Genomic DNA, 27,285 nt, shown 5'->3' with positions numbered 1-27,285 from the left:
AACGACATTTTATATATTTGTTTTACTCGTTTTTGGGATTATTGAATGTATCATTCTAAGTTTAACGAAACAGTCACAAGCGGATCGTACCACCAGTGTATTGACGCTTACCCATAAAAAAGAAAACTCCCAATAGGACGTCATCGGGGATGTCCTTAGGTGACAGCCGAGTTCCCAGGTCAAGTCAGTTAAGACCTGTATCACTCCGCCACTTCATAGCGTAGTGAAATGACAGGAAAACTTTTTAGTTCGAGCGCTGATCCGACGGTATGTTTGTTACTGAACCATCGCCTAATGTAGATCATCGGGTCTATCCAAATTCAAGATACAGTGAATCCGATGCGTTTGCTAAAGTAGTTCTTCTAGAACTAAGTTTTGTCGCGGTTGGAGAGGGAAGCTGTCTACTTGCCCATGAGAGGACGGCAGTACAACAACAAGAATGCCATGGCGGGTAGGTTACGAGTTTCATATTCGACAACTATGAAGGATTCAACGTTCAGGAGTGATTGTAACATAGACTGCTGTGATAACGGTTCTCAGGGACATAATGAGGATGGTATACAACGAGATCCGGATTTTGTCGAGGACAGATTCCGAGTGGATCGAAAGAAGCTCGAGCACATGTTACAAGGTAAGCTGACGGCTGCAGGCTCCTGCTAGCTGCAGCCAGTGTAGGCTAAATCTAATAGCTAAGTTCACAGCCGATCTGACAGCCAATGTTTACGGCCTACCCCAAACAGTTTTGCAAACCTCAACATAGATAGCTTGTTTAAACCACCACCCTAACAGTTTGAGCGAGGTGGTAAATAAACAGAAACTAATATCAAACTGAGTGGAAGCCTGTTGCTAGCCGTCTGCCGCATCTGAGGATGTTCAAGCTGACCAGAGCAGGCTTAATAAGGGAGGTCACCGTGGGAAGCCAGTTTCTTATACCAGGTTGTGATTTAGCGTTCATCTTTAAACTTTTATTGAGCTAAAGATTTTACTGGCTAAATACGTTGTTCATTTTCTTACGGCATGAAAATATAGCCGATCTAGGGAGCTTACGATTATGCTTGCAGAAACACCAGTGTTTCCAGCTTATGAGAACCAATCACGTAACAATAAGCCACAGCAGGGCAGCCATGGTCAAACAAGCACCCAGTCACTGACAGTGGCCTTTGAAGTTCGAGGTTGCAGCTGCTTTTCATGGTCAATGAAACATCGACATTTAATTGTAAAACTGTCTTCTTGGCATTTTCATTTTCTCCTTTTTTTTACTGTAAGTCACTGTGAATGAGGGCACTGTTTCCAATGCAGAATTTCAATAAACAGATATTTAATGTAGTAAGCATGCCTCCACTAGGTTAAGCATAGGCCGTCTAGTAAAAATTAGTACCCAGCACCTGTGTACTGCGAGATCTCGCAACATTTCTTGTAAAAAAATGGTTGCTATGTGAAATGCAAATGGGACTTATAATGGCGAATAACGTAACATGATTGGCTAGGCTCAGCTCTCAAGAGCAGTGTTTCAGTATGAATGTACACATCTCATAGTGCTAATTAAGATATATATTCAAGAAAGTACAACATATTGCAAATTGACCTAATTAGTGGGTAATCCATTTGTGCATTGCAGCGTTTTACTAATGTGGTTGATGTGAGTTCAAGTCCAGCTCATTCTGGCTTGTGATTAGCACCAGTTGGTGATTTTAATTCCTCTCTTTATACTGGACTGGCAGAGTGTCATAACCACAGGGGCTACCTATGGTAAACCATACACCGTTTCGCAGTGAGTTTGATTAATCTTTTCTGAACGATCTTTGCTATCAAAAACAGGCGTCAACAGTGGCTCTTACATGTACCTCTCAGCTCGCTGGCACACACAACATCCAAGGTATAGTCTGTTATAATGGCACAGCAGGTGGAGTTTTCCGACAGGTGTTCATCATAAAATATCAACTGAAAATCACATCTCCACACGTTGTCTTGATGACTTCTTATCTTTTACTGATAAACTTGTGTCATTGCATTTTGCTTATGAAAATATTGTCCAGTGACTAGTTTTGGAAGAAGAGAGCGAGAGACTTTTCCATCACTTATGTGGACACTGTCCTTTGCTGAGGAAATACTGGTTTGCCCAAAGTGCAGATTGGCTAATGGATTGGCAAGAAAGATCTGTCTTCTTGAACTGTTGATGCCACAGTTTGAATGCACACTATAGGAGAGGGGAGTAACAATTTCCAGGTTGCAGAAGGCCTACTGGTTGTCTTCAAATCTGCAAATTCGAAAACCAGTTGGTTAGATAAGCTGAACAGGATAACATGCTTTTTTGTATGAATTTCATAGTAATAAGTGAATGTCAAAATGGAGGAAACTTTAACATTTAGGAGAGCTAGCCTTCATGTATCTTATTGTTTAGAAATAATGAAGTACATGTATGCTGCAAGGTTACAATGAGGAATGAACCTAGGGGCTATATAATATTACTACTACCATTCTTTCTGTAATAGCTATCATGAGAAATGGAGAACAATATATTTTTGCTGAAATATGTAACATGTCTCATATATTCAATTATGCCTTGCATGTTTGTGTTCTAAACTAAATCTAGAAACAGGTGTCAATTTACACAACATGATGACTTTCTTTGAATGGTTTTAATAGTTTAGACACCCATTAACAAGTGAAGGCTGACAATTAAATAATTTGAATGTTATGTTAATGTTCACCGATTAAATGTTTATCATATGAGAGCCCAGCAACATGCACTTCATCTTCTTTCCATTTGGCATGTTCCAACAAAGTCTTATATACATACAGCATTTTACTGTTTTGTGATATATGTGTATATTATATGCTCACTCTGCATTTGGGCCCCTTGCGGCAATGGTGAAGAATTCCTGGATCTGAATAGAGATCACACCAAGGTTGAATTGAATGGAACTTAGCTTGACTACACCATTTTCAGTACATTTGCTGACAGACACACATGCGTGCAGAGACCAGCAGAAGCATAAGTTCCTAGGCAGAGGTAATAATAAATTAACAATCAAGAACACTTTCATGGTTGTATTGGTGGACATACGTTGGTTGACATGTTCTCTCTGTAAGTGTGCAGCGAGATACCAGTAAATATACAGGGTGCCCCAGTAGTCGCACACCATCCAGGTTGAGGTTGAATGCTTGAGTGACAGAGTGGTGTGTACATCTACAGCTACATGTACCATAGCTGTCCATTCACTGGCTTATAGGATTCCATAGTTACAGTAGCAGCTGATTGAGTGACCACTTCTCTGTGTAGGACCCAAGTAGATGCACATGCTTTTACATGTACTTCCCACAACTTCTTGTCATATGATAATGTTTCGCTCATTTGTGGCTCACCAGTTTATTTTATCAGTTCAGTTGGACAAGGGACATGCTTGACTTACAAGAGGCAAATGGTCAACGTTCAAGTGCTGCCTAAAGTGCATCAGTACCTGGTGTCAGTTGCTAGGTTGACATTTTATACATCTATGCTCACTAGTGAAAATCACAGCAAGTAGTTCAAACTTTCCAGCATTACTACATAGAACAAACCTAAATCAAAATGTGACATATATGTAAGTTAGTCACAGTGAGTAACAGGTGGCAAAGTGGTGAAGATGTTTGTCTTTTATTTCCTAGAACACAAAAGGTGTGGTTCAATTCTCAAGACTCTAAGACCTCCACTGTTCTCAGGGCAAGTCTGTGTGACAATAAGCAGATTACAGCGGTTGTGAGGCAGTTGAGGTTGTCATACATAAAGCTCAAAGGTGCCTTTCAAAATAAACCCCCATCTATAAATTAAAGTGAGTTCAAGTCCAGCTCATGCTTGCTCTGGTCGTACGTGGGACGGTTCCTCAGCAACCTTCGGGTGGCTGTGGGTTTCCCCCTGGGCTCTGCTTGGTGTCCTTATGCCATAATGCTAGCTAGCTGGCAGCTGTTGTATAAGTGAAGTATTATTGAGAATGGTGTCAAATAAATCAATAGGGATTGGGAGCAAAGGTATACTTTCAACATACCCACAACCTCAAAAAGTGACAGAATGGCATTTTCCACTACCTATTTAGGAACACTTTACCTATCATAAAAGGTGCAGGGTGCACATATATTAGGGGCATCGCATCCCAACTGACGTGTTAGTCTTGGGATAATTTCACAGTTACTTGCTAAAGGTCTCAATATATTGGGTACTGTTCAGATGCTTAAATCTTAATGACAACATTAAACACAGGTCAAAAATTATGTACTGTCATTGATTGATAGTAACTGCTGAAATTGTTGACAACAGTTGATATAATACAAAAAGTGAATCCAGGGTATAGATTGCTCTTACATATGCTTGCTTGACCCAGTCATGTGAGGTGACACATGCATGTACAGGTCTGTCAGTTTTTCTAGGTAAATCTGCCAACATACACATATTCTACTTCATATCGCATCAACCAATGAAGCAAAGGCATCAGTACCCAATCGATTGTAGGAGCATGTGTGTGATTAGCTGTTTGATATAAGCCTACTAGTAGGCATTGATGACACCAGTGTATTACAGCTAACAAGTCCGTACTCTTTTCCTTTTGTTTGGTCAGCATGATCTTGTTTAGTAGTCATCACTATGTGAACCATTGATTTTCTGCCAGCAGGACTTCCCCCGACCTGACCTCATTTTAAGGACACTTCTGTCAGACTGGTTTCATTCACAGACTTCAACACTGGGGCTCAGGAGTTGTATTATCTCAGTATTATAATGCCTCTGTATAGCTTCTGTCAAGAAGGGAAAGGTATAACATAAGATTGATGGCTGTATGAAGGCATTGTGTTAGCCACATGGTCTTATTCTATGTACTGTATATCGTGAGCAAGTTTCGTACACCATTGTGATACGCCAAGAAGCCCAGCTGTACTAGTGTGGCAAGCTGCCCAGTTAGTAAACAGTGTGAGGGTGTCTATAGGTACAACTACGCATTTTGCTAATGCTGTGCAGTTGTTTGTTGAACAGTGGACCTCTCAATTTATTCAATTCTCACATAAATATTGTACGTGATAATAATTACCGATACCAATAGGCCATGATACCATGATAATTACTGATACTCATAGGCCATGATACCATGATAATTACTGATACCAATAGGCCATGATACCATGATAATTACTGATACCAATAGGCCATGATACCATGATAATTACTGATACCAATAGGCCATGATACCATGACAATTGTTATTCAAGAAGAGTAGCTCATTTGTAAGATGCTTCATGATATATTGAACTCTTGTTTTGCCTGTCATGTCTGACAGGTGAAATGTAATTTCCTAACCCATACATGTAAAGCCTGAAAACAGCAAAGCTGGTATAAATCACTGAGTCCATCGCGTCCTCCATCTTTAACACCCTGTAATTTATGCTGGGAGTGTGTTGCCTCTCAGCCAATGAGGCTCCTTCGGGTAAACTCAGAACCTACGTCCAACATTTCGGTTTCCCGATCGTCAAACAGAAAACGAACTGTACTGTTTTGTTATCTTCTGGAAAGAAGAGTTCCACCGTTTCCAACGGAAAACGAACTGTACTGTTTGTTACCTTCTGGGAAGAAGAGTTCTACCGGAAATGTACGAACTGCACTTCAGCAGTTTCCGACAGCAATTCTCCTCCTAACACAGAAGACTTCAGGACTAATTCTTAGGCAAAATGGAGTCGCCCACAGCGGATTTTGGCGCTGACTTTATTTATAATTTATCAACTTGAGGTACATGTTTTTTTTTTTTTTATGGCATGCACCTGTGAGGAAATACATACTCTTTTCAATGGTATTTGATTGATATTCAAATTTTCTTCTCCTTTAATATTAGCAAGTCAGACAGTGTGTGTGTGTGTGTGTGTCAGTGTGTGTATTATAGTGCATAATGCATGTATTGCTGTAAGCAGAGTAAGCTAGTTATGTACAGGTAATGATAGCCATCATGTCATAAAACTGTCATGATGCACTCCAATCTCTTTTTTCATTTATCCCTAACAGCAAGCCTGTGTGTAATCTTCCAAAGACTGCCATTATCACTATTATTTGCGTCTGAACCATTGGAGAGCTGACAACCCCAGTCCACCCTTCTGGGAGTCTCGATATTCCATATTCACATCCGTACATGTATATTACTCTATACCTCCATATCATATGACAGTACAGATATAGTGTAACTGCATGTATTACTTGATCATAATGCTATACTAGTACAGTATGTACCTTGAATACTCGCTGCATATAGATACTAATGTTCCTTCTCATGTGACATATCACTCGGCCTCAGACAGGATATAGCCCCTTCATAACAAAAGGACTGTCAGCTTTATATCTTTGTATCACAGTTGTTGGTTGTTATAATGGGAGATGTTGGTCTAACCCCAGTCTGAGTCTGTTAACTATCTCATTGATCTTTGGGCCAACATGTAAGTTGCATTTAGGGTGTTCATTTTCAAATTAAGGCACATGTAGATGCATGGTCACCACTCTGCTGATTTGTATGTCCAAATGATAATTCTGGGTTGTCATCAGCACCTTGGTGGTATGTGTAACTGGTGCTACCACTCACACAGGCAATATACCAAGTGCTAAGGTATGCTGCAAGCATTTTTATGTTATAAATATCTTCATGCTCTGGTTTTGGTTTCATGGAGATGTGTATTTTAATTATGAGGATGGCTTGAATATCAGATATGGGTAAACGTGACCTGATTAAGTAGACAGGAGAGGTTACCCTCTCAAGCAGCTCTGGTACAGGTGTGACAAAAGTCTTCCCAAGGAAAGGACAAATCTCTTTTTGAGGAAGTATTTACCCAGGATTCGGTGAATGAATCTCTTCAGAGGTTGTCTTGAGTAACAATGAGATAATAGGTGGAAAGACTGGCTCTACAGTGAATGGCTGAGTGTTACCTGTGATGATCAGGTATTCTCTGGGATGAGGCCTTACAAGATGCCATTCAATAGGCTGCTGTATTCTGATGCTGACTGTCATCTGACCTAATTATCAAACATGAATCAAAACCTAATGTCTTATGCCTCTTTCATTTAACCTTTCCTGTAATCTGTGTTAACATGCTCTAACAGAATGAACTATTAATAAGTTAGACCTTGATATTGCAAAAGCCAGTCATTCTACATTGTACAGTATATACCACATGTCATAATCACCAAGGTTTTCAGTGGTATACATTGGACATTAGTTTGCTGATCATTTCTTAATTAAAATGTATTGTGGTGCTTTGGTTGTAATGTAGTTTTCCCTTGCATACCTGGTACACATGTGGTGGAATTTCAGATGCAACCATCAACATGCTTATATACCTACAGTAATACTTACTGATTTCCTGCAGTCTGAAAGGTTCTTAGCTACCAGTATTTTTCATGGAGAGGATTTCTGACACAAAGTTAAACACAGAAGAAAAGAAAGCAAAAAAAAAAAAAAAAAAGATTAATGTGGATAAGAGATCATCATATTTTGTTCTGCTTGCTGGATACATGTGCGTTTATGTTTTTCCCATATTTGATTATTTACATTATCAAGTACATCTAGTGCTTGTGCTAAATTAATTATATGGTATTGGATTATTTTCCTGAAAACGATAAGGACAAATTAAATCCATGTTTTGATTACTCCAACTTGTTGATTACATGTAGTTGGTCAAGAGTAATTATTTATTTAATCTTAGCTGAAGTGTTTGTAAGATGATATACCGAGATACATGTCATAGTTGTTTAATTACCTGGGATAATAGCTTAATTAGACAGGTTAATCTGTAGCTGTTGATTGTCAACACGTGTCAAATCTCGTCTTACAAATACTGGTTGTTGAGTTCAATATTCATTAGACTCTGACTGACAAAGCAAAGCTTACATGTAAAGTGTATGTTATAAATACCTATACACTCTTCCACAGAACATAGGTGTACTCTGTTTTAAAGTTCTGTATTCTGAATAGGTGGAGTTGTAATATGGAATTAACATGTATAAGTAACTGCTGTTTGTAAGTTACCCATGTGTACATTTAGATAGGCACCTGCTATACATACGTCTAATACATGCAAGATAAAAACATCTAGTAATGAAATGCAGTGTCTCTTGTGTGCAAAAAACTACTTAACAAGCAGTTGTGCTGTCCGCACAACTGTGCCAATCAACAGGTGGAACAGGGTAATGGCAGACGGTATTAAAGATAGCAACTAAGATTACTAGAAGGTGACAAGCTCTCAACACCAAACCCCGACCCTCATCCCCCTCCACCCCCCACCCAAGCAGCCACATCCTTCCGTCCTCCACAAACACACACACACAAGAATACACGGGATGGCAAAATTTACTTTGTATTGTTTTTTATACAGCATTTAATGGGCATTATATGATACCTGTACATGTGTGTATGAGAGGAGGGTATAAGCGTTGCAGTTGTCAATCTTACTGTCACAGGAAATATTTCACAGTGGTCAAAGTGGCTCTGGTAATTAAGACAGTTTGTGTGTATATTCACCTTATTTAGAAGGATTTCAGTTTGAGCACAGTCTCAAGTTCATTGTCTTCAAATATTTACAGGCACATACATTATATGTAGTTATAAAATATTTGCTGCTTTCACTAACAGCCATAATCAGTATCCATTATCAATGCATAACACACACTAATGCAGGAAGAAAACTTATTTCTGCACGATAAAAGCAGCAGTGCTGTCCTAAGTTGCATATTTTTCATGGTGTTAAGCTCTTAGCTTGTGAGAGGATGTGGTTCACCTGGGGTATAAAGCCCTCAGGTGAACCTCTGATCATACTGACATATAGACTGCTGTCTGTGAGCTCTCACAACCTCACTGTAAACTGAAGGCTGTGGATGAATCACAGTGGTAAAAAACAACTGATAGCAACACACTTCAACAATAGGCCCTCAATTGACATGTCATCTATTTAAAGTCCTAGCATGCAGGTGTAATTAAGATCATCGGTTTATAGGAAGTTGTATTTCCCTGTCTTGATATGTACCATTGTACGTTGATTGGTCAGTGTGCTAATGAGTAAGAAATACGTATCAGAAAACATACATGTATATTAAAAAAATAAAAGAAAAAAATCTCAAAATATATTAACATGTAATATTTTTAGATGTTTGCCTATAATTGTTAGGTGCTTTTGTTCCTTTTAATTAAATTATATGTATCTGTACTCATTAACAACTTTGTGCTGTGGATTTATTAGATGTGCTCTAATACCAAAAAAGTATTGCCATAGTACATTCCAGTGGAGTCTTAGCATGAATGTATACGAAACAAACAGTAACCAAACAACACTCAGTATGCATAACGGTTTAAAATAGAATTTATGATGTATGCCTCCCACTGTAATAGTGTTGTAAATTTTCTTGTAAATAACAGACTTAAGATGTTGTCAAATGATGTTATAGCCAGTTATAAAATATCGTATTAAAATGCTTACCTATTGTAGCTATTGTGTGATATGTGTCAGTGTGCTTTAAGCTGTTTAAAGGGTAAGTTTCATCTCTATAAACTAGCATCCATAAACTGGCACTTGAGATGTATTGTCCTGCTGTGACAGATGCTTTGTACCTCCCTGAATGAAGAGCGTCCTCACATGTCACCTTACCCCACATTTTCTATTTAAACAGGTATTTAAAGTTTCTGATCTTGTTCTTTCAGTTCATGGGGAACACACAGATGAAAGTGCGGAAGATTTCTTCCAAAGGGTAAGTAGATTGAATACCGCGTTCAATTACACAGATATACACAGTGCACGTAGTATAAATGATGGTTTGGATACTGCGTGTTTTGCTTGAATTACAGTCATCATTTCTACATGGGCAGAACCCTGCGTGGGTCTCTTTTGAGACTCAGTATAAAGACATAGGCTTTACTCCACAGAGTTTCATGGAATCATTAATATGCCTGACTCCCTGTGAAATTAACATTAGGCATAGCTGCATAAGATGAGAAAAAGTGGAATTCAGACAGCTCGAAACTTTATGCTTGTAAATAAATGGGTGAATTTGTGGAAGTAGTGTTCTAACTAGATTTTAGACATACCGATATAGGAAGATACTGAACAGAACTACTTGTTTGAATATGTAATTGTCAAAGAAGATGCCTGATAAAGAAGTGATTGAAGTTAATCTTTACACGTACTTAAACACACATCTTTGTTGGTTAAATTGCATGTTCAAATTAGAAAATAGAATCCATTAAAGCACATGGATGTAGATACTGTAGCCCATTATAGTGGATAGAGTGCATTACAGATTGATGTACATGTAAATACCCCATTACAGTAGATACAGTACATTACAGACGGATGTACATGTTGGTACCCCATTACAGTGGATACAGTGTATTACAGACTGATGTACGTGTAGGTACCCCATTATTGTGGATACAGTGCATTACATACTGATGTACATGTTGTTACCCCATTACAGTGGATACAGTGCATTACAGACTGATGTACATGTAGATACCCCATTACAGTAGATACAGTACATTACAGACTGATGTACTTATAGTTACCCTATTGCTGTGGATACAGTGCATTACAGACTGATGTACATGTAGATACCCCATTATAGTGGATACAGTACATTATAGACTGATGTACATGTAGGTACCCCGTTATAGTGGATACAGTGCATTGTTGACTGGTGTACATGTTGGTACCCCATTACAGTGGATACAGTGTATTACAGACTGATGTATGTGTAGATACCCCATTACAGTGGATACAGTACATTACAGACTGATGTACATGTAGGTACCCCATTACAGTGGATGAAGTGCCTTACAGACTGATGTATGTGTAGATACCCCATTACAGTGGATACAGTACATTACAGACTGATGTACATGTAGTTACCCTATTGCTGTGGATACAGTGCATTACAGACTGATGTACATGTAGATACCCCATTATAGTGGATATAGTGCATTATAGATTGATGTACATGTAGATACCCCATTACAGTAGATACAGTGCATTACAGACTGATGTACGTGTAGGTTCCCCATTATAGTGGATACACTGCATTACAGACTGATGTACATGTGGGTACACCATTATAATGGATAAAGTGCATTACAGACTGATGTACGTGTAGGTACACCATTATAGTGGATACAGTGCATTACAGACTGATGTACATGTAGATACCCCATTACAGTAGATACAGTACATTACAGACTGATGTACTTGTAGTTACCCTATTGCTGTGGATACAGTGCATTACAGACTGATGTACATGTAGATACCCCATTATAGTGGATACAGTGCATTATAGACTGATGTACATGTAGGTACCCCATTATAGTGGATACAGTGCATTGTTGACTGGTGTACATGTTGGTACCCCATTACAGTGGATACAGTGTATTACAGACTGATGTATGTGTAGATACCCCATTACAGTGGATACAGTACATTACAGACTGATGTACATGTAGGTACCCCATTACAGTGGATAAAGTGCATTACAGACTGATGTATGTGTAGATACCCCATTACAGTGGATACAGTACATTACAGACTGATGTACATGTAGTTACCCTATTGCTGTGGATACAGTGCATTACAGACTGATGTACATGTAGATACCCCATTATAGTGGATATAGTGCATTATAGATTGATGTACATGTAGATACCCCATTACAATAGATACAGTGCATTACAGACTGATGTACGTGTAGGTACCCCATTACAGTGGATACACTGCATTACAGACTGATGTACATGTGGGTACACCATTATAATGGATAAAGTGCATTACAGACTGATGTACGTGTAGGTACACCATTATAGTGGATACAGTGCATTACAGACTGATGTACATGTAGATACCCCATTACAGTAGATACAGTACATTACAGACTGATGTACTTGTAGTTACCCTATTGCTGTGGATACAGTGCATTACAGACTGATGTACATGTAGATACCCCATTATAGTGGATACAGTGCATTATAGACTGATGTACATGTAGGTACCCCATTATAGTGGATACAGTGCATTGTTGACTGGTGTACATGTTGGTACCCCATTACAGTGGATACAGTGTATTACAGACTGATGTATGTGTAGATACCCCATTACAGTGGATACAGTACATTACAGACTGATGTACATGTAGGTACCCCATTACAGTGGATAAAGTGCATTACAGACTGATGTATGTGTAGATACCCCATTACAGTGGATACAGTACATTACAGACTGATGTACATGTAGTTACCCTATTGCTGTGGATACAGTGCATTACAGACTGATGTACATGTAGATACCCCATTATAGTGGATATAGTGCATTATAGATTGATGTACATGTAGATACCCCATTACAATAGATACAGTGCATTACAGACTGATGTACGTGTAGGTACCCCATTACAGTGGATACACTGCATTACAGACTGATGTACATGTGGGTACACCATTATAATGGATAAAGTGCATTACAGACTGATGTACGTGTAGGTACACCATTATAGTGGATACAGTGCATTACAGACTGATGTACATGTAGGTACCCCATTATAGTGGATACACTGCATTACAGACTGATGTACATGTGGGTACACCATTATAGTGGATACACTGCATTACAGACTGATGTACATGTGGGTACCCTATTGCTGTGGATACAGTGCATTACAGACTGATGTACATGTAGATACCCCATTATAGTGGATATAGTGCATTATAGATTGATGTACATGTAGTTACCCTATTGCTGTGGATACAGTGCATTACAGACTGATGTACATGTAGATACCCCATTACAGTAGATACAGTGCATTACAGACTGATGTACGTGTAGGTACCCCATTATAGTGGATACAGTGCATTACAGACTGATGTATGTGTAGGTACCCCATTATTGTGGATACAGTGCATTACAGACTGATGTACATGTAGGTACCCCATTATAGTGGATACACTGCATTACAGACTGATGTACATGTGGGTACACCATTATAGTGGATACACTGCATTACAGACTGATGTACATGTAGTTACCCTATTGCTGTGGATACAGTGCATTACAGACTGATGTACATGTAGATACCCCATTATAGTGGATATAGTGCATTATAGATTGATGTACATGTAGTTACCCTATTGCTGTGGATACAGTGCATTACAGACTGATGTACATGTAGATACCCCATTACAGTAGATACAGTGCATTACAGACTGATGTACGTGTAGGTACCCCATTATAGTGGATACAGTGCATTACAGACTGATGTATGTGTAGGTACCCCATTATTGTGGATACACTGCATTACAGACTGATGTACGTGTAGGTACCCGATTATAATGGATAAAGTGCATTACAGACTGATGTACATGTAGATACCCATAACTGTGGATACAGTGCATTATAGACTGGTGTACTTGTAGACTTGCATGTCCATGTAAAGTTCACAGAACACAAATTCTTTTTTATTTCATGAACACCATTCTCAAGAATTTTTCACTGATACATTTGACCTGGAGTTATTAAAACTTTAGCAAAATATAAAATTGACAACCTTGTGTGTGTGAAAATCAGTGCCATATTTCTTCACATGCAACTTAATTTTCCTTTAGTGTGTGGGATGTGTAAGGTTTGATCAGTTTATCCACCTCCAGACTTATACATAGTGGTACAACTTACGATGAAATAGGCTGATGTTGGTGAGATTCTCAATACAAAGGGGATATCAGCTGACATTCAAAAAACAAAAATTTCCAAATGCTCCCAAGATTGATTTTGTTTATTAATGGGTGAATGTACATGTATGTTATTAGACTAGTTATGACTGGAATCTTTGTCTCAAACAGATACATGGTTAGCACAAACCCTTGTTCTGTATTCTGCTTTTGTCCTGAGTTTGTCATGACCTACTTGTGTAATCAGTAATTCAGAAAGCCCCGAAGCAGGGTGCATGTAAGCTGATCAGAGCGCGTTGAAGTGCTGTACGGTCATATAAATACTGTTTCATACACATAGTATATGTTACAGAGAACCAAACCACTTTCCAGTATAATTGCTAACAGCTGTTAAAGTTTCCCCTGAGGCAGTGGTTCTGATGCAGTGTAAACTTTTCCTGTTATACACTTTCTTCAAAAGCAAAGGATGACAAAACTGCATACTTGTATACCAAAATGCACAGGTTATAAAGTTTGTTGTTAATTTAAAAGGAATTTGAGTGCAGTACCATGTTGTGATCGGTCATTTTTTATATTTTGATGTAATGTATTAGCTTATCTGTTCTGATGCTGTTATTGTTCCTCAGCATTGTGAATCATCATGGGCACATGACTGTACATTAGAATGAATTCTGAATACTGTGGACACAGTACTTTGCTAAGTTTAAACCTTGGACGGCTAGATTCTCTGGTGGCGCTCTGGTAACACTCCACTGAGAAGCTTAACTGGTTTGTTCGGTACATATTACATATATTGCAGAAAGATCTTGGATTGGTGTGGCTGAGGGTGTTAACGCGCCAGTCACTGGGCAATGACCCAGGAGCCTCCCACCAATGTGGGAAGGTCTGTCAGCAACCTGTGGATGGTTGTGGGTTTCGCCTAGGCTCTGCCTGGTTACCTCCCACCATAATGCTGGGTACCGTCGTATAAGTGAAGTATTCTTGAGTACGGAATTAAACACCAATCAGATATATAGATCTTGGATGTGTGACCATTTCTTATGTTTTAAAATCCTAAGACTGTAATAAAAAATTCTTTACTGAGGGTAACACAGCTGTATCAGGAATATTAGTTGGTCATTAAGAATATCTTTTTAGACTTTAAAGAAATCAACAGTAAGAGAAAAATAAAAACAGAAATTCAATAAGAGCCTGATAAAATTTGTAGAGGAGGGCCCTTTTGTAGAGCGTTGAATGATTGAAGATAGTATTAATAATAGCCTGAAGAAATTCTGATTCTTGAATATAGGTTGCAACATGGTTAGGATTAGGTAAGTAACATGTATGCGTGGGAAATCATCAAAAATGAAGATGTGAAAAATTACATTCAAGGACATCTTGTTGAACATGATCATTTTTCATATAGATAATTCAATGTTTCAGTCTGTTTGACCTGTGTTAGTACAGATGCGGTTGTGCAGCACTTCTCTCATTGCAGTTACTATAGTCAGACCATCATGAAAGTAGTATTTATGTAATTATTGTTGTGCATGATTACGATTTCTGTCTATTTAGTCAGGCTCACTGATAATTTGAGCATCAAAGTAAATTTATTACGTTCCTCAAGACATAAATAGCATTGAGAAGAGACCTGAAAGTGTCTATAGGATGGAAAAAGTAGAGTAATTGCTAAAATACATGTACTTCGTCATAGTAGTAATGTGTGAGGACTGGAGCATTTTATGTTTCAGGGAATCTAGGCCTCTTGACAGGCTTCAAGACATATAAAACTACACAGTGAAAGTACTTGTTGTTGTTGAATAATTACCAAGTAGAGATGGTGGTTGGACAAAGGAGTGGCTGTTCTCTTCAATCAGAGGTCAGAGGTCAATGGGATTACCTCCTGCTGACACGTGTGAAGCAGGCTGTTGCATATTTGTGGAGAGCAGTTGAGATATTTGAAATATTCAAGTGTAGCTGAGGCATACATGTATCTCCAGATTAAATGCTTGTATCTGTCACTGGGAAACTTTGCTGAGTGGGTGTTAAATTGAGCTCGGTCATTTTAATCTGTTATGCAGGAAAAATCCCTGATAACATCTCAAATCTGTGGAACAAGGAGACAGATTTGTTAAGGAATGTCTGTTAGTATGTGGTTTGTTTATTTTAAGTGGTTTCTGAGATTTTGAGCCACCACATTTTTCCAGGATGTAGGTGGACAGATGTCATCTGAGAGGGGATGAGTGTTTGACAGCCATTACTCCTGTTTCTGATAGATGGCTACTGTTCTTGTTTAGATCTGGTAAATGTTCAGTTCCTTTGCCACTAAAAGTAAAATGCAGTGTTAAGCTGATACAGTGACAGACCTGCTAAGTTATGTATGGAATATTGTTCAGTTGTATTTTTTTGTCATTGTGAAAGTGACAGTTTAGCAAGCACAGGATACATACTTCAGTATTATACATATTTAATATTTTCATTCAGCCAACTTTTAGAAGCTATCAAAGACCGCTTCTGTGGCCAAATGGCTACAGCATCTGCCTCAAAGTGGAGAAAAACCTGGAATCAAACCCAGGTTGGGTCATGCCAAAGATTTTACAAATGGCACTTGTTGGTGCCTCATGTGGCGCACTGCGCTGAGAGGTTAGAGCTGGGTATAATGTGACTGGATGGGGTGTCATGTCTCGTGACTTTGGAATGATACTTTGGTGTCAGCAGCACTTTAGAATCACCCTGCCACAAGAAGACACAGTATATGGATATACACCGAATGACTTGTCATTGTCATATGACTGAAATGTTGAGTGTTAAGAGTCATGTAAAAACCAGAGTGTACACACATACATACAGAAGCTGTTTATGAAAAAAAACCCAAAGATTTCTTGAGTTGTAAAAAGATGCTTTTTTATTACTTTTTTGAATTTGTTGGAGCAGTTCACTACATTCATGACTTTAGACAGACACTGTAGAGTGGAAGAACGTCCACTTGTGTATCGCTAATGGAGTATCTTAGAGGTTACATCTACATTTGGATGTCTGTTTGTAAAAGCTACCACTAATTGTCAAGATCAAGGTTTTACAGTATGTACAATTGAACTGGGTGGAGAATGCAGAATCCCATGACCTCATGTCTTAAATACAGTGTAGAAAACCATGTGTAATTAGTAAGATTATTTCAATGCCAGCTGCTTCGCTGAATTATCTAAGCTATAGGTGTAGTCTGATAGACAGCTAACCGGTAGATTTCTGTGCTAAGAATGGTGGGTGATGTCAGCTGACTGTACACATAAATGTAGATGTGAAGCTGTTCTGGGATATACCTGTCACACAATGCCTACACCTAACTGCTCCAAAATAAAAAATCACAAGTTAATACTTGCTCAAATAAAGAATTAGTCACACGTGGTCTGTTTAGGGATCTTTGTGTAAAGGTACAACAGGTGTACCAGTATCCGAGTCTAAACATTGTGAGGTTTCAGCCTTTTATGTATGTTAACCAGCTTATGAGTAATGTGTCTATGGCAAGTGTTGCCGGCACTGTCATTGTGTTGAAATTGTCTGGTATTTCCGAATCACCTGAACGGCTCTTTCTTTTTTCAGACATTTTGATCTTTAAATGGTCTACACCTAAAATTATGTTTGATAATGGCCTAAAGTACTTGTCTATTATCTTGTTGTTTTGTGTTGTTTTGGAATAACATCTTAACCTAATGAAAGTTTGGATTTCTATTAATCTACCTGAAGACTCAATTACCTGAACTCTTTTAAGTATATCTCTTGTAGACAGAATACTCTGGTAGTGCTAGCTTTGTATTGACACTATTTTCCTATGCCCTTTGGTCATGAAGCCTATTTTACTGCAGTCAGCTTTAAAAGCTGTATATATTAGTTGACCTCTTATGAATGTGTTAATGTACTTTAAGTGATTGCCAAACAATAGAATAACTTCCACACAATTTGAGTTTAAAAAAAAAGAACAATCTCAAACATTTAGTGACAGATATGAAATGATGTCAGAAGGTTTTGTCTGAAGACAGCAAGCAAGTTTAAGTGGAACTAGATCAAATTTAGGAGATAGAAAGTAAATCTGTTATACGGGATGAAATGGTTCCGCTACGTGAGTTTGAACAAAGACTTCATCCACAGGGAATGTAGTAACATTGTAGAAAGGATCCTGCGTTGGGCTTGTCAATTGTATCAGGTGACCAAGGCTACTTAATTTAGGGTCGATGGGTCCAGAACAGGTACAAAACTGTTGACAAAATTAACTTAAGATCTTGTAAGCCCTACTCAGATGTTAAGGCTGGGACATTTGTAATTTACGTGATAAAATTGCTTGCACTTGTGTACATGTATTTGGAGTCATTTTACAGGTGTTAACATATACATGTACACCTCTTTCATGCTGGTTTTACTATATATAAATATATAAAGATTAACCTATGGGCATTTGCTTTCAGATACAGCATACTGTTACATATTTGAGTTAAGTAAAAATATGAACAAAACACACATAAACTAATGTGTTTGTGCCCCATCTGGTCAGTTAGGTAACTTTTGTAATCTGTGAGTCTCATGAAGACATCTGTCCAAATCCGACTGCTGATGATTTGTTTGCATTTTGTATAGTTTTGGGCATATACATGTAGATCACTAGTGTCCCCAAATGAACAGCGTCTTAACCAAGAAAGACACTGTGCCAGTACTATTGGTGAGTTTAAAGAAATCTGAAAATGGCGTAATGCGAGATCAAGCAGGTGAAGTAAAAAAGCTTCATATACAGTGGATAATATTCATATCTATGAACAGGTTGAGATAAGTCTAGTAAATGAAATGCAGGTGAGATGAAATTTATATAAGGTGGGAAATCTGCATCTAATTTACAGTTTCAGAAATGGTTCATTAGACTCTTTCAGAGACTGATATATGAACTTCATGAAGGGAGCATGTTTTGAGGAGAAAAAGAGAGCTTTGAGATAATTTATGTGTACTTGTCATGCTGTTTGTCACTTTGCACTTTGGTGCGTCAGTTTTTCATTGTCTATCTAATTTGCTGAGTTGCTTGAAGAAAACGTGACATATTGCTCATCAGCTGTGTTCATCAAGATGATGTGTATATCTTGCGTCATCAAGCCGTTGAGATATCTCCACTGACATGCACATGTATATGAAGCTGTTCAGGAACCAAGACAGTGAGATATCTCCACTGACATGCACATGTATATGAGGCTGTTTAGGTCCCAAGACAATGAGATATCTCCACTGACATGCACGTGTATATGAGGCTATTTAGGTCCCAAGACAGTGAGATATCTCTGCTGACATGCACATGTACATAAGGCTGTTTAGGTCCCAAGACAGTGAGATATCTCTGTCGACATGCACATGTATATGAGGCTGTTTAGGTCCCAAGACGGTGAGATATCTCCACTGACATGCACATGTACATAAGGCTGTTTAGGTCCCAAGACGGTGAGATATCTCCACTGACATGCACATGTACATAAGGCTGTTTAGGTCCCAAGACGTTGAGATATCTCCACTGACATGCACATATATATGAGGCTGTTCAGGTCCCAAGACAGTGAGATATCACTGCTGACATGCACATGTATATGAGACTGTTTAGGTCCCAAGACGGTGAGATATCTCCACTGACATGCACATGTACATAAGGCTGTTTAGGTCCCAAGACGTTGAGATAATTTATGTGTACTTGTCATGCTGTTTGTCACTTTGCACTTTGGTATGTCAGTTTTTCATTGTCTCTCTAATTTGTTGAGTTGCTTGAAGAAAGTATGACACAATTCTCATCAGCTGTGTTCACCAAGATATCTCTGCTGACATGCACATGTACGTGGGGCTGTTTAGGTCAGTATAAGTGTAGGTGCTATTTTGGATTTCAAGGCTATAATGCTATGTCATGAATACAAAGCAGCTTTAAATATACCTGCAGGGCATGAACACCAATCCCGTTATAAATAAATGAATCTACCTGCAACAGGGCAAATTGTGAATTAAAATAGGCAAATTCGATTGTATCAGGTTACTATCTGAGCGTCTGTGTGTGGTGTTTACACAGAATGAACCTAACACCATCTAGGATTTGACTGTTGATGGTACAGCACTTAATACTTGTATTGTGAAAAGCATTTCATGGATGAGTTGGCGTGTGCAGAACTGCTCAGCCTCTAAATTAAAAGCGAGTATGTGTAGTTGTGATGGTGGTTTGAGTGAGTTACGCGGGGCAAACTGACACAGTACCTGTACAGATTCAGGTGTTCATACTGTGAATAAACCTGGATATGGACGTACATGTACGCTCACAGAGTAGCCATAATCTGGTTACCATTTATTTCCACTCTCTGTCGAGACATCAGAATAAACCCACTTAATTGTCAATTGTAACCTCAGTGTACATGCACATTGATTTTCTCCAGAGTTGGAAAAATGCCCCAAAGTTTTTGACCCCGTACATGTACACTAACACTGAATTTCATTCTACATTTAAAAAAATGGTTTAGTTTTGGTTCATATTTCATCAGTGCCTTACATAAGTACAGTCTCTAAAATACATACAATATCTAAAGTAAGTCATTGAATTACTTTAAAGATGGATTAGATCCATCTGCTTGATACACCCCACCATGCCGTACCTTGAAGCCTGTAACAGGAACCCAGTTGTCATCAGTGTAACTCACAATCAACTGGCCGGACTAGCCCGACTGCATGGATCCTTGTGTCACAACCGGTATCACTCAACTTGGCTATAAAATTTATCGTCTGTTACTGTCTGTTACTTGCAAAACCGTGCCAAATTCTCCACATGTACTACCATAATTTGGTGGATGTCCAATTCATGTCAGACAAACCAGACGGGAGCACATTTGTATCATCTACGTGGCTGATGTGTGAGCAAAAATTGGTCATCGTATCGCCAAGTTGCTGTGGTGTATACACGTTTTTCCTGGATCTAGTAGGCCTGCAACTCTGATAGCCTGTTCTTCAAAATAATTGTTGCAAAACTGTTTTACATGTACTTATAGTACCTTTAGTTTGCTAATTACATGTAATAGGTGTATGTGTAGGGGATATTATAGGTTAAGTCACAGGATAGCTTCTGGAAAACCACAGTCGGTAGACCTAATGCATAGATTCTGCTGTGCTTTGCAGGACTTTTGAATATACAATCCCTTCAAGTATTCACGGCATGATGTCACCCGGCCAAAGTACCTTGAAATCCACATAATCTTTCCATTTCTTTGGCGTGGCCATCGAATCGCATGGTTGTCGTATATAGAGCTATAGTTTTCTGCACATTTTAACTGTCATTTACTGTTTATGACTTCCCACCAGGAGATAGTAGAATCATTTCCATTGGTCAGACAGGATTATGTTAAATAGCTATGTTTACATCACCATATACGAGATGTATAGGCTTTTCAGCAGAGGTTGACTAGACTTACGGCTACAGTCCTCTACATAAGGGGAGTATTTACAGACTGACATAGCACAAATATTGTGTGTAATGAGCATGTAGTGTGAAAATAAAGTTGTTGGGTTTCTTTAATGAAATGATTTTGCCCATGTTTCCATGAATTCGGTAAATGAAGTATAGTACAGGGTCATAATATTTGAAAAAATATTTCAACCAGTAGATTGGAACAGATTTATTTATTTTAGCTGATGTATGTAGTGATGTATTATTGACTTGTTTTCATGTTTGACAAATGGAATTGTTGTGTCTATTTGTACATGCATCGTTATTAAATGCCTCAGATTGCACATGTACGCTCTTCAGGTTTCATTGATGCATTTATGAAAAATATGCAAAAACCAGAGTGTTTTTTTTTTTTGTTGTGGTTAAACTGAATTACTGTTGTGATCATTATTCCTCTGATCATTATATTTTTTTCAAATTTGCGTGTTCATAACTCTGTTTACAACGAAGTTGAACTGGTCATACTGAGTCTCTTTGATAATTTGTTTTTCTGTTTTCTTCAGGTTATGGATGAAACCAATACTCAAATTACATGGCCCTCAAAGTTAAAAATTGGTGCCAAGTCAAAGAAAGGTAGGTAAAGAAAGCAGCGTGTTTCGGCTTCAGACTTACCTTTAAACACAAAGATATTTCACTGAAGGTGGAATTTATGTACCTTACAGGTGTTCCTTTGATGTAGTATCACTTTGTGCCTCTGCTGGAATACCATAGAGGACTATACATGTGCATCAGGACCTGAAGACATATTGTCTGGCAACTTCTGAAGATTTTCAAGTTGTCTTTGATGCACTGGGGCAGCCATTTAGAAGTCTGTTAACTCATGGTCATACATTCCCGTATCATTTCCTCAGCCAAAGGGATTGTCCATAGTATTAGTATTTCTCGTTTCATGTGCTTGTCTGTGGTACTGTTTGCACATGTATCTTCATCTAAAACTTTCATTTTAGTTACTGGCATGTGATTATTGTTCTCTTGTAAAGAGATATCAGGGCAAATTCATGTGGCATATTAAGGAGTATTGGGGATATTGTCATGAATTGCACAAGTCATATCCTGTATTTTAGAGTGCTCCTGTCTGCAAAATGATGTTTTGCCTCTACCTTATTTTGATTGGTCAGGTATATAAGTTTGCTTGTGAACCTCAGAAGAATTGGAAAGTCAGATTGTGCAAGAGTTAAGGATGTTCTTGTGACCTCTTTGTGCACAGGTGTTACTAAATTGTGTTTCTACTTCCTTTACTCAAGTGGCTTAGTGCCTTTACACCTCCCTGTGATTTTTCTAACAGGTCCCAGTGAAGTCCTTGGGTTTCCTGTTAAAATGTTGAAGTATCTCCTCTATCCATAACTAATAGAGGACAGAAAAGCCACTGATCAGTTTGCTGGTGATACCAGTCTGTTTATAACAGCTGTAAATAACACAAGATGGATAGTCTGCCCTTACCATTGACATGTGTGCGAGCTAAGGAGTTACCCTCTGCCAAATGCAATATTTTGACTGCCACTGCCTTGCTCTATTACCCTAGTGTTGGAAAGCTGGCCTGGCCAATAGCTTTGCTGAGAAAAACAAGGTGTGTGGAGGATAATTGAATAAAGCTGTAACTGGACCTTCCCTGTAGCACGTACTTTATCAAGGATACCTGATAACGTATCGGTTAAGGTCAGTGATGAGGAGAGTGAAAATGGAGGTATTCCAATTCACATCACTGATGCCTGTATTGTGCTCCTTTTTTCTCGGAATTCAGCTCAAATTTCTCGTGCCACTGCTATCTCCAGCGTCCAGTTTAGTGTTTCAGATTTGTAGAATGTACTTATTGACATCAATGAGCTTCATCTGGAACTTGTCCTGTTTGAGTGACTCTGACTGGACTTCCACTGAGGAAATCTTACTGGAAGATTGAAGGATTAGCTCTTGACTGGGGCAGTGTTGTGTGTAGGCTGTGGTTTGTAATAGGCTAGTATGATGTGAATAAATCATTGCTTTCTGTGTGCCTTTTCATTCCTGTTGGTATTACTTTCAGTAATTAAGTGAAGTACATATATACATGTGTGGCGGCAGTTGTAGATATCTTTCTTATTATGTAAGTACTTGGTTACATGTACTTGTTAAGTCTGAGTTCTTGATGGCAATTCATCAGGACATCTCTTGCAACTTATATGCCTTAAAGTAGGTGACTAACAGCCTGTTGGAGAAAGCAGTCAGATTCGTATCATCCTGCTCCATGTTATGTAATTTAGGAGCATAGGCTAATTGATACATAAACCATCATCCAGTAATATACAACATGGACGAAATACGTGATAGGTCGTACCACTTCCTCCAAAGAGATGTTCTGAAGACTGTCAGGCCACGTATTTTCAGGCTCAGACATGTCCGAATTGTTTTGTCACATTGCATGTACTTTTACTGTGTCTCCACTTGAAGTTTTCAGGGATCAGTGATTTATGTTGCTGTCCTGTGGTCTTGATGACAACTGATTATTGCATCACAGATTCATGGTGCTACCCTGTGGTATGATGGGAACTGATTGTTGCATCACAGATTTATGCTGCTACCCTGTAGTATACTCAGAACTGATTGTTGCATCACAAATTATGTTGCTGCCATGTGGTATGGTGAGAACTGATTGTTGCATCATAGATCATGTTGCTACTCTGCTGTATGGTGAGAACTGGGATTGTTACATCACAGATTTATGTTACTACCCTGTGGTATGGTGAGAACTGGGGTTGTTGCATCACAGATTTATGTTACTACCCTGTGGTATGATGAGAACTGGTTGTTGCATCACAGATTTATGTTAATACCCTTTGGTAAGGTGAGAACTGCCTGTTGCATCACAGATTTATGTTGCTATCTTGTGGTATAGTGAGAACTGATTGTTGCATCACAGATTTATGTTGTTACCCTTTGGTAAGGTGAGGACTGGCTGTTGCATCACAGATATATGTTGCTACCTTATGGCATAGTGAGAACTGATTGTTGTATCACAGATTTATGTTGCAACCTGTGATATGGTGAGAACTGATTGTTGCATCACAGATTTATGTTGCTATCCTGTAGTATATTGTGAGAACTGATTGTTGCATCACAGATTTATGTTGCTATCCTGTGGTATGGTGAGAACTGAATGTTGTATCACAGATTCATGGTGCTACCCTGTGGTATGGTGAGAACTGAATGTTGCATCACAGATTTATGTTGCTATCCTGTAGTATAGTGAGAGCTGGTTGTTGCATCACAGATTATGTTGCTACCATGTGGTATGGTGAGAACTGATTGGTTTTTCACAGATTATGTTGCTACCCTGTGGTATGGTGAGAACTGGGGTTGTTACATCACAGATTCATGTTGCTACCCTGTGGTATGGTGAGAACTGGGGTTGTAACATCACAGATTTATGTTGCTACCCTGTGGTATAGTGAGAACTGGTTGTTGCATCACAGATTATGTTGCTACCATGTGGTATGGTGAGAACTGATTGTTGTGTCACAGATTATGTTGCTACCCTGTGGTATGGTGAGAACTGGGGTTGTTACATTACAGATTTATGTTACTACCCTGTGGTAAGGTGAGAACTGATTGTTGCATCACAGATTCATATTGCCACCTTGTGGTTTTGATGAGAACTGATTGTTGCATCACAGATTTATGTTGTTACCCTTTGGTAAGGTGAGGACTGGCTGTTGCATCACAGATTTATGTTGCTACCTTGTGGTATAGTGAGAACTTGTTGTATCACAGATTTATGTTGCTACCCTGTGATATGGTGAAAACTGATTGTTGCATCACAGATTTATGTTGCTACTATGTGGTATGGTGAGAACTGATTGTTACATTACAGATTTATGTTGCCACTATGTGGTATGTTGAGAACTGATTGTTGCATCACAGATTTATGTTGACATCTTCCATGCAGTAGACATTTTATATGGCAGACTTCTTCTAGTTTTCCCTCCAGTATTCTCGTTAGAGCAAGTTGGAAGTTCAGTAATCTGTATTTAAACTGAATTGGTCATGACTAAGATGAGAAATAACATCTCTATGACTTGGTATACAGATTATAAAATTTTTCTTATTTAAAAAAGAGAGCATTCTCGCTACCAGCTACATGGAGAACAGGTTTCGATTTATTGTCAATGTAGCATTTGTCTGATTCTGAAATCAGACTGCATTTCATATGCTGGCTAATGAATGTCCCTTAGGCTCAAGTTGAACAGTGCGATGCTACAAACAGCCATCTTTGTTAAACCATGGAATGGGAAAAAATATCCAATAACATCCTGGTTGAATCTGGTGCAGATGTATTGATTTAAGGATCATTTTGGTAGGAATTGTGCTAGTTCTATTGCACCATGAGTGATTCTAATTTATGGATTGATTGCCCTTCTCAGTGTTTTTGTATCATCTGATTAACTTAAGTTGTTGAGCAGTTTATGTTAAGGTTGCATACACTGCTTTTTGTATTCAGGTTTGTGTTGTAGTGCAGCTACCTGTTGGTTATTGTAAATGTAGACCAATGTGAAGTTGGAATTATCAGTTATCAGTGAATAGTGGAATACTACGCAAAAAGTTGATAACATCAGGTTAAAGGCTATGGGAAGCTTATTGTCTGACTGTGGTCATACATTGTGAAACAGATGAAGCGAGAATTTCACAGAAGAGGTTTTCCATCATTTTTTGAACTGTTGCAGAATATTAAAAGTATATTAGAACCTCATTTTGGTAATGGCAGATGCTTTATGATTACGATAAATTAGTGTGTTGATATTCACCAGGACATGACTGTGGCTGAACAAGTCAAGATCAGTGTTGGACATGTGTGGGGTTTTGGTATAGTTAGTCTGTGTAGATACTCAGTATGATGAGATTTTTATCATGTGAATATATGTTCAGCAGGTATACCACTTCCATACTAAGATGGATTTTGGGGAAATTTGTGTAGCATGGATAGGACTAGGAGAGAGCTTAAATTTTAAAAGGGGTCTGTCTACAAGTAGTAGCAGCAGTGTTTAAGGAGGTTGCCTCAGTGGCCCAACACCTCTGACTCACGCCTCCCTAATTACCCAGTGAAGACTTGTCAGATTTCTGATCCAGCTGATTTGCCCTCTTTAGACTCTATATATATGTGTGTACCTGGGCTGGTAGGTCATCTTCACTGGCCAATCTACACATACCTGTAGCTCAGAGAGGCCTTACATATACACTGGTCAGCATCCATCCATCTCCCTTAACATTAACAGTCTCAGGGGTTAAGCTCCACTTATACATGGGTGCTTGTTTGTAAATACAGGCTCAGTATTGCATGCAGTAATAATGTCTCTTCAATAGATCTACATAGATTTATGTGTACTGGAGCTATACATGTATTGCCTTCTACACAAGAATCATTTCAGGTGCTCAGGGCCACTTGTACAGGTAAAGTCAGTCAGAGCAAGTTTGAAAATATAGGCTCATGTTAAATGTGGTAATTGTGTTACTAGGATACATGTACCTCTACCTGGGTTATAAATGTAGTTCCATGCAAATTAGCATTTTTAAAAAAAAAAAGATTCAGAGACCTGAGCATTGATTAATACTGAGTTTACTTTCTGGTGTGCAAAGTCAAAATGCGCCAATTCATAAATTTCATGAAGTCTTTTTTTTTTTTAATGGATTAGATGTACGAGGAAAAGTCCTGCCAGGTTATGCTACATGTTGTTCTTGTCAGTATTAATAAGAGGTTAAAATACATACGGGTTGATTTTCTGAACATAGTAGTGCTTAATTAAATTATCTCCTTAAGGACCACGGTTTGGTTAGCTTAGGTGTGCAGATCATTACTTCCTCGCTCTAACTCACCTGAGACATTGACCTCATCACAAGGCAGTTTTTTGTTGGCTGCTGATGGTTATCCAGTTATCCAATCAGAATCACTATTATGTGGTGTGGCTCGATGAATGTGTTTCTGCTTCATGATTGGAGGACACTGATTGGCCAAATGGTAATAATGATACTGATAATCATATCAACCTTAGTAAGAGCTCATTTGTGTAAAGGGTGCCCGAAGTTTTTGTGTTTCTTTACACAAAGATCAGCCAGCATGCATATTCATTGTAGCCTTTTGTTTAGTTAAGT

General features: G+C 38.5%; 1 protein-coding gene across 2 annotated transcripts in view; it reads left to right on the top strand.

Annotated features, from left to right (window-relative positions):
- Positions 1–421: 421 nt before the first annotated feature.
- LOC135470184 (protein bicaudal C homolog 1-B-like) overlaps positions 422–27,285 on the top strand; it is a 62,352-nt gene continuing 35,488 nt past the window's right edge. For both annotated transcript variants that reach the window (XM_064748991.1, XM_064748998.1), the window contains exons 1-3: positions 422–631; positions 9,693–9,739; positions 21,675–21,744. In XM_064748991.1, the coding sequence (XP_064605061.1) occupies positions 445–631; positions 9,693–9,739; positions 21,675–21,744 (304 nt within the window). In that variant the 5' untranslated portion in view covers positions 422–444. The remainder of the gene's footprint in view (positions 632–9,692; positions 9,740–21,674; positions 21,745–27,285) is intronic.

Source organism: Liolophura sinensis, chromosome 1 (assembly GCF_032854445.1).
Source record: "Liolophura sinensis isolate JHLJ2023 chromosome 1, CUHK_Ljap_v2, whole genome shotgun sequence".
Classification (NCBI taxonomy): Eukaryota; Metazoa; Mollusca; class Polyplacophora; order Chitonida; family Chitonidae; genus Liolophura; species Liolophura sinensis.
This window is presented reverse-complemented; position numbering and strand designations above follow the sequence as displayed.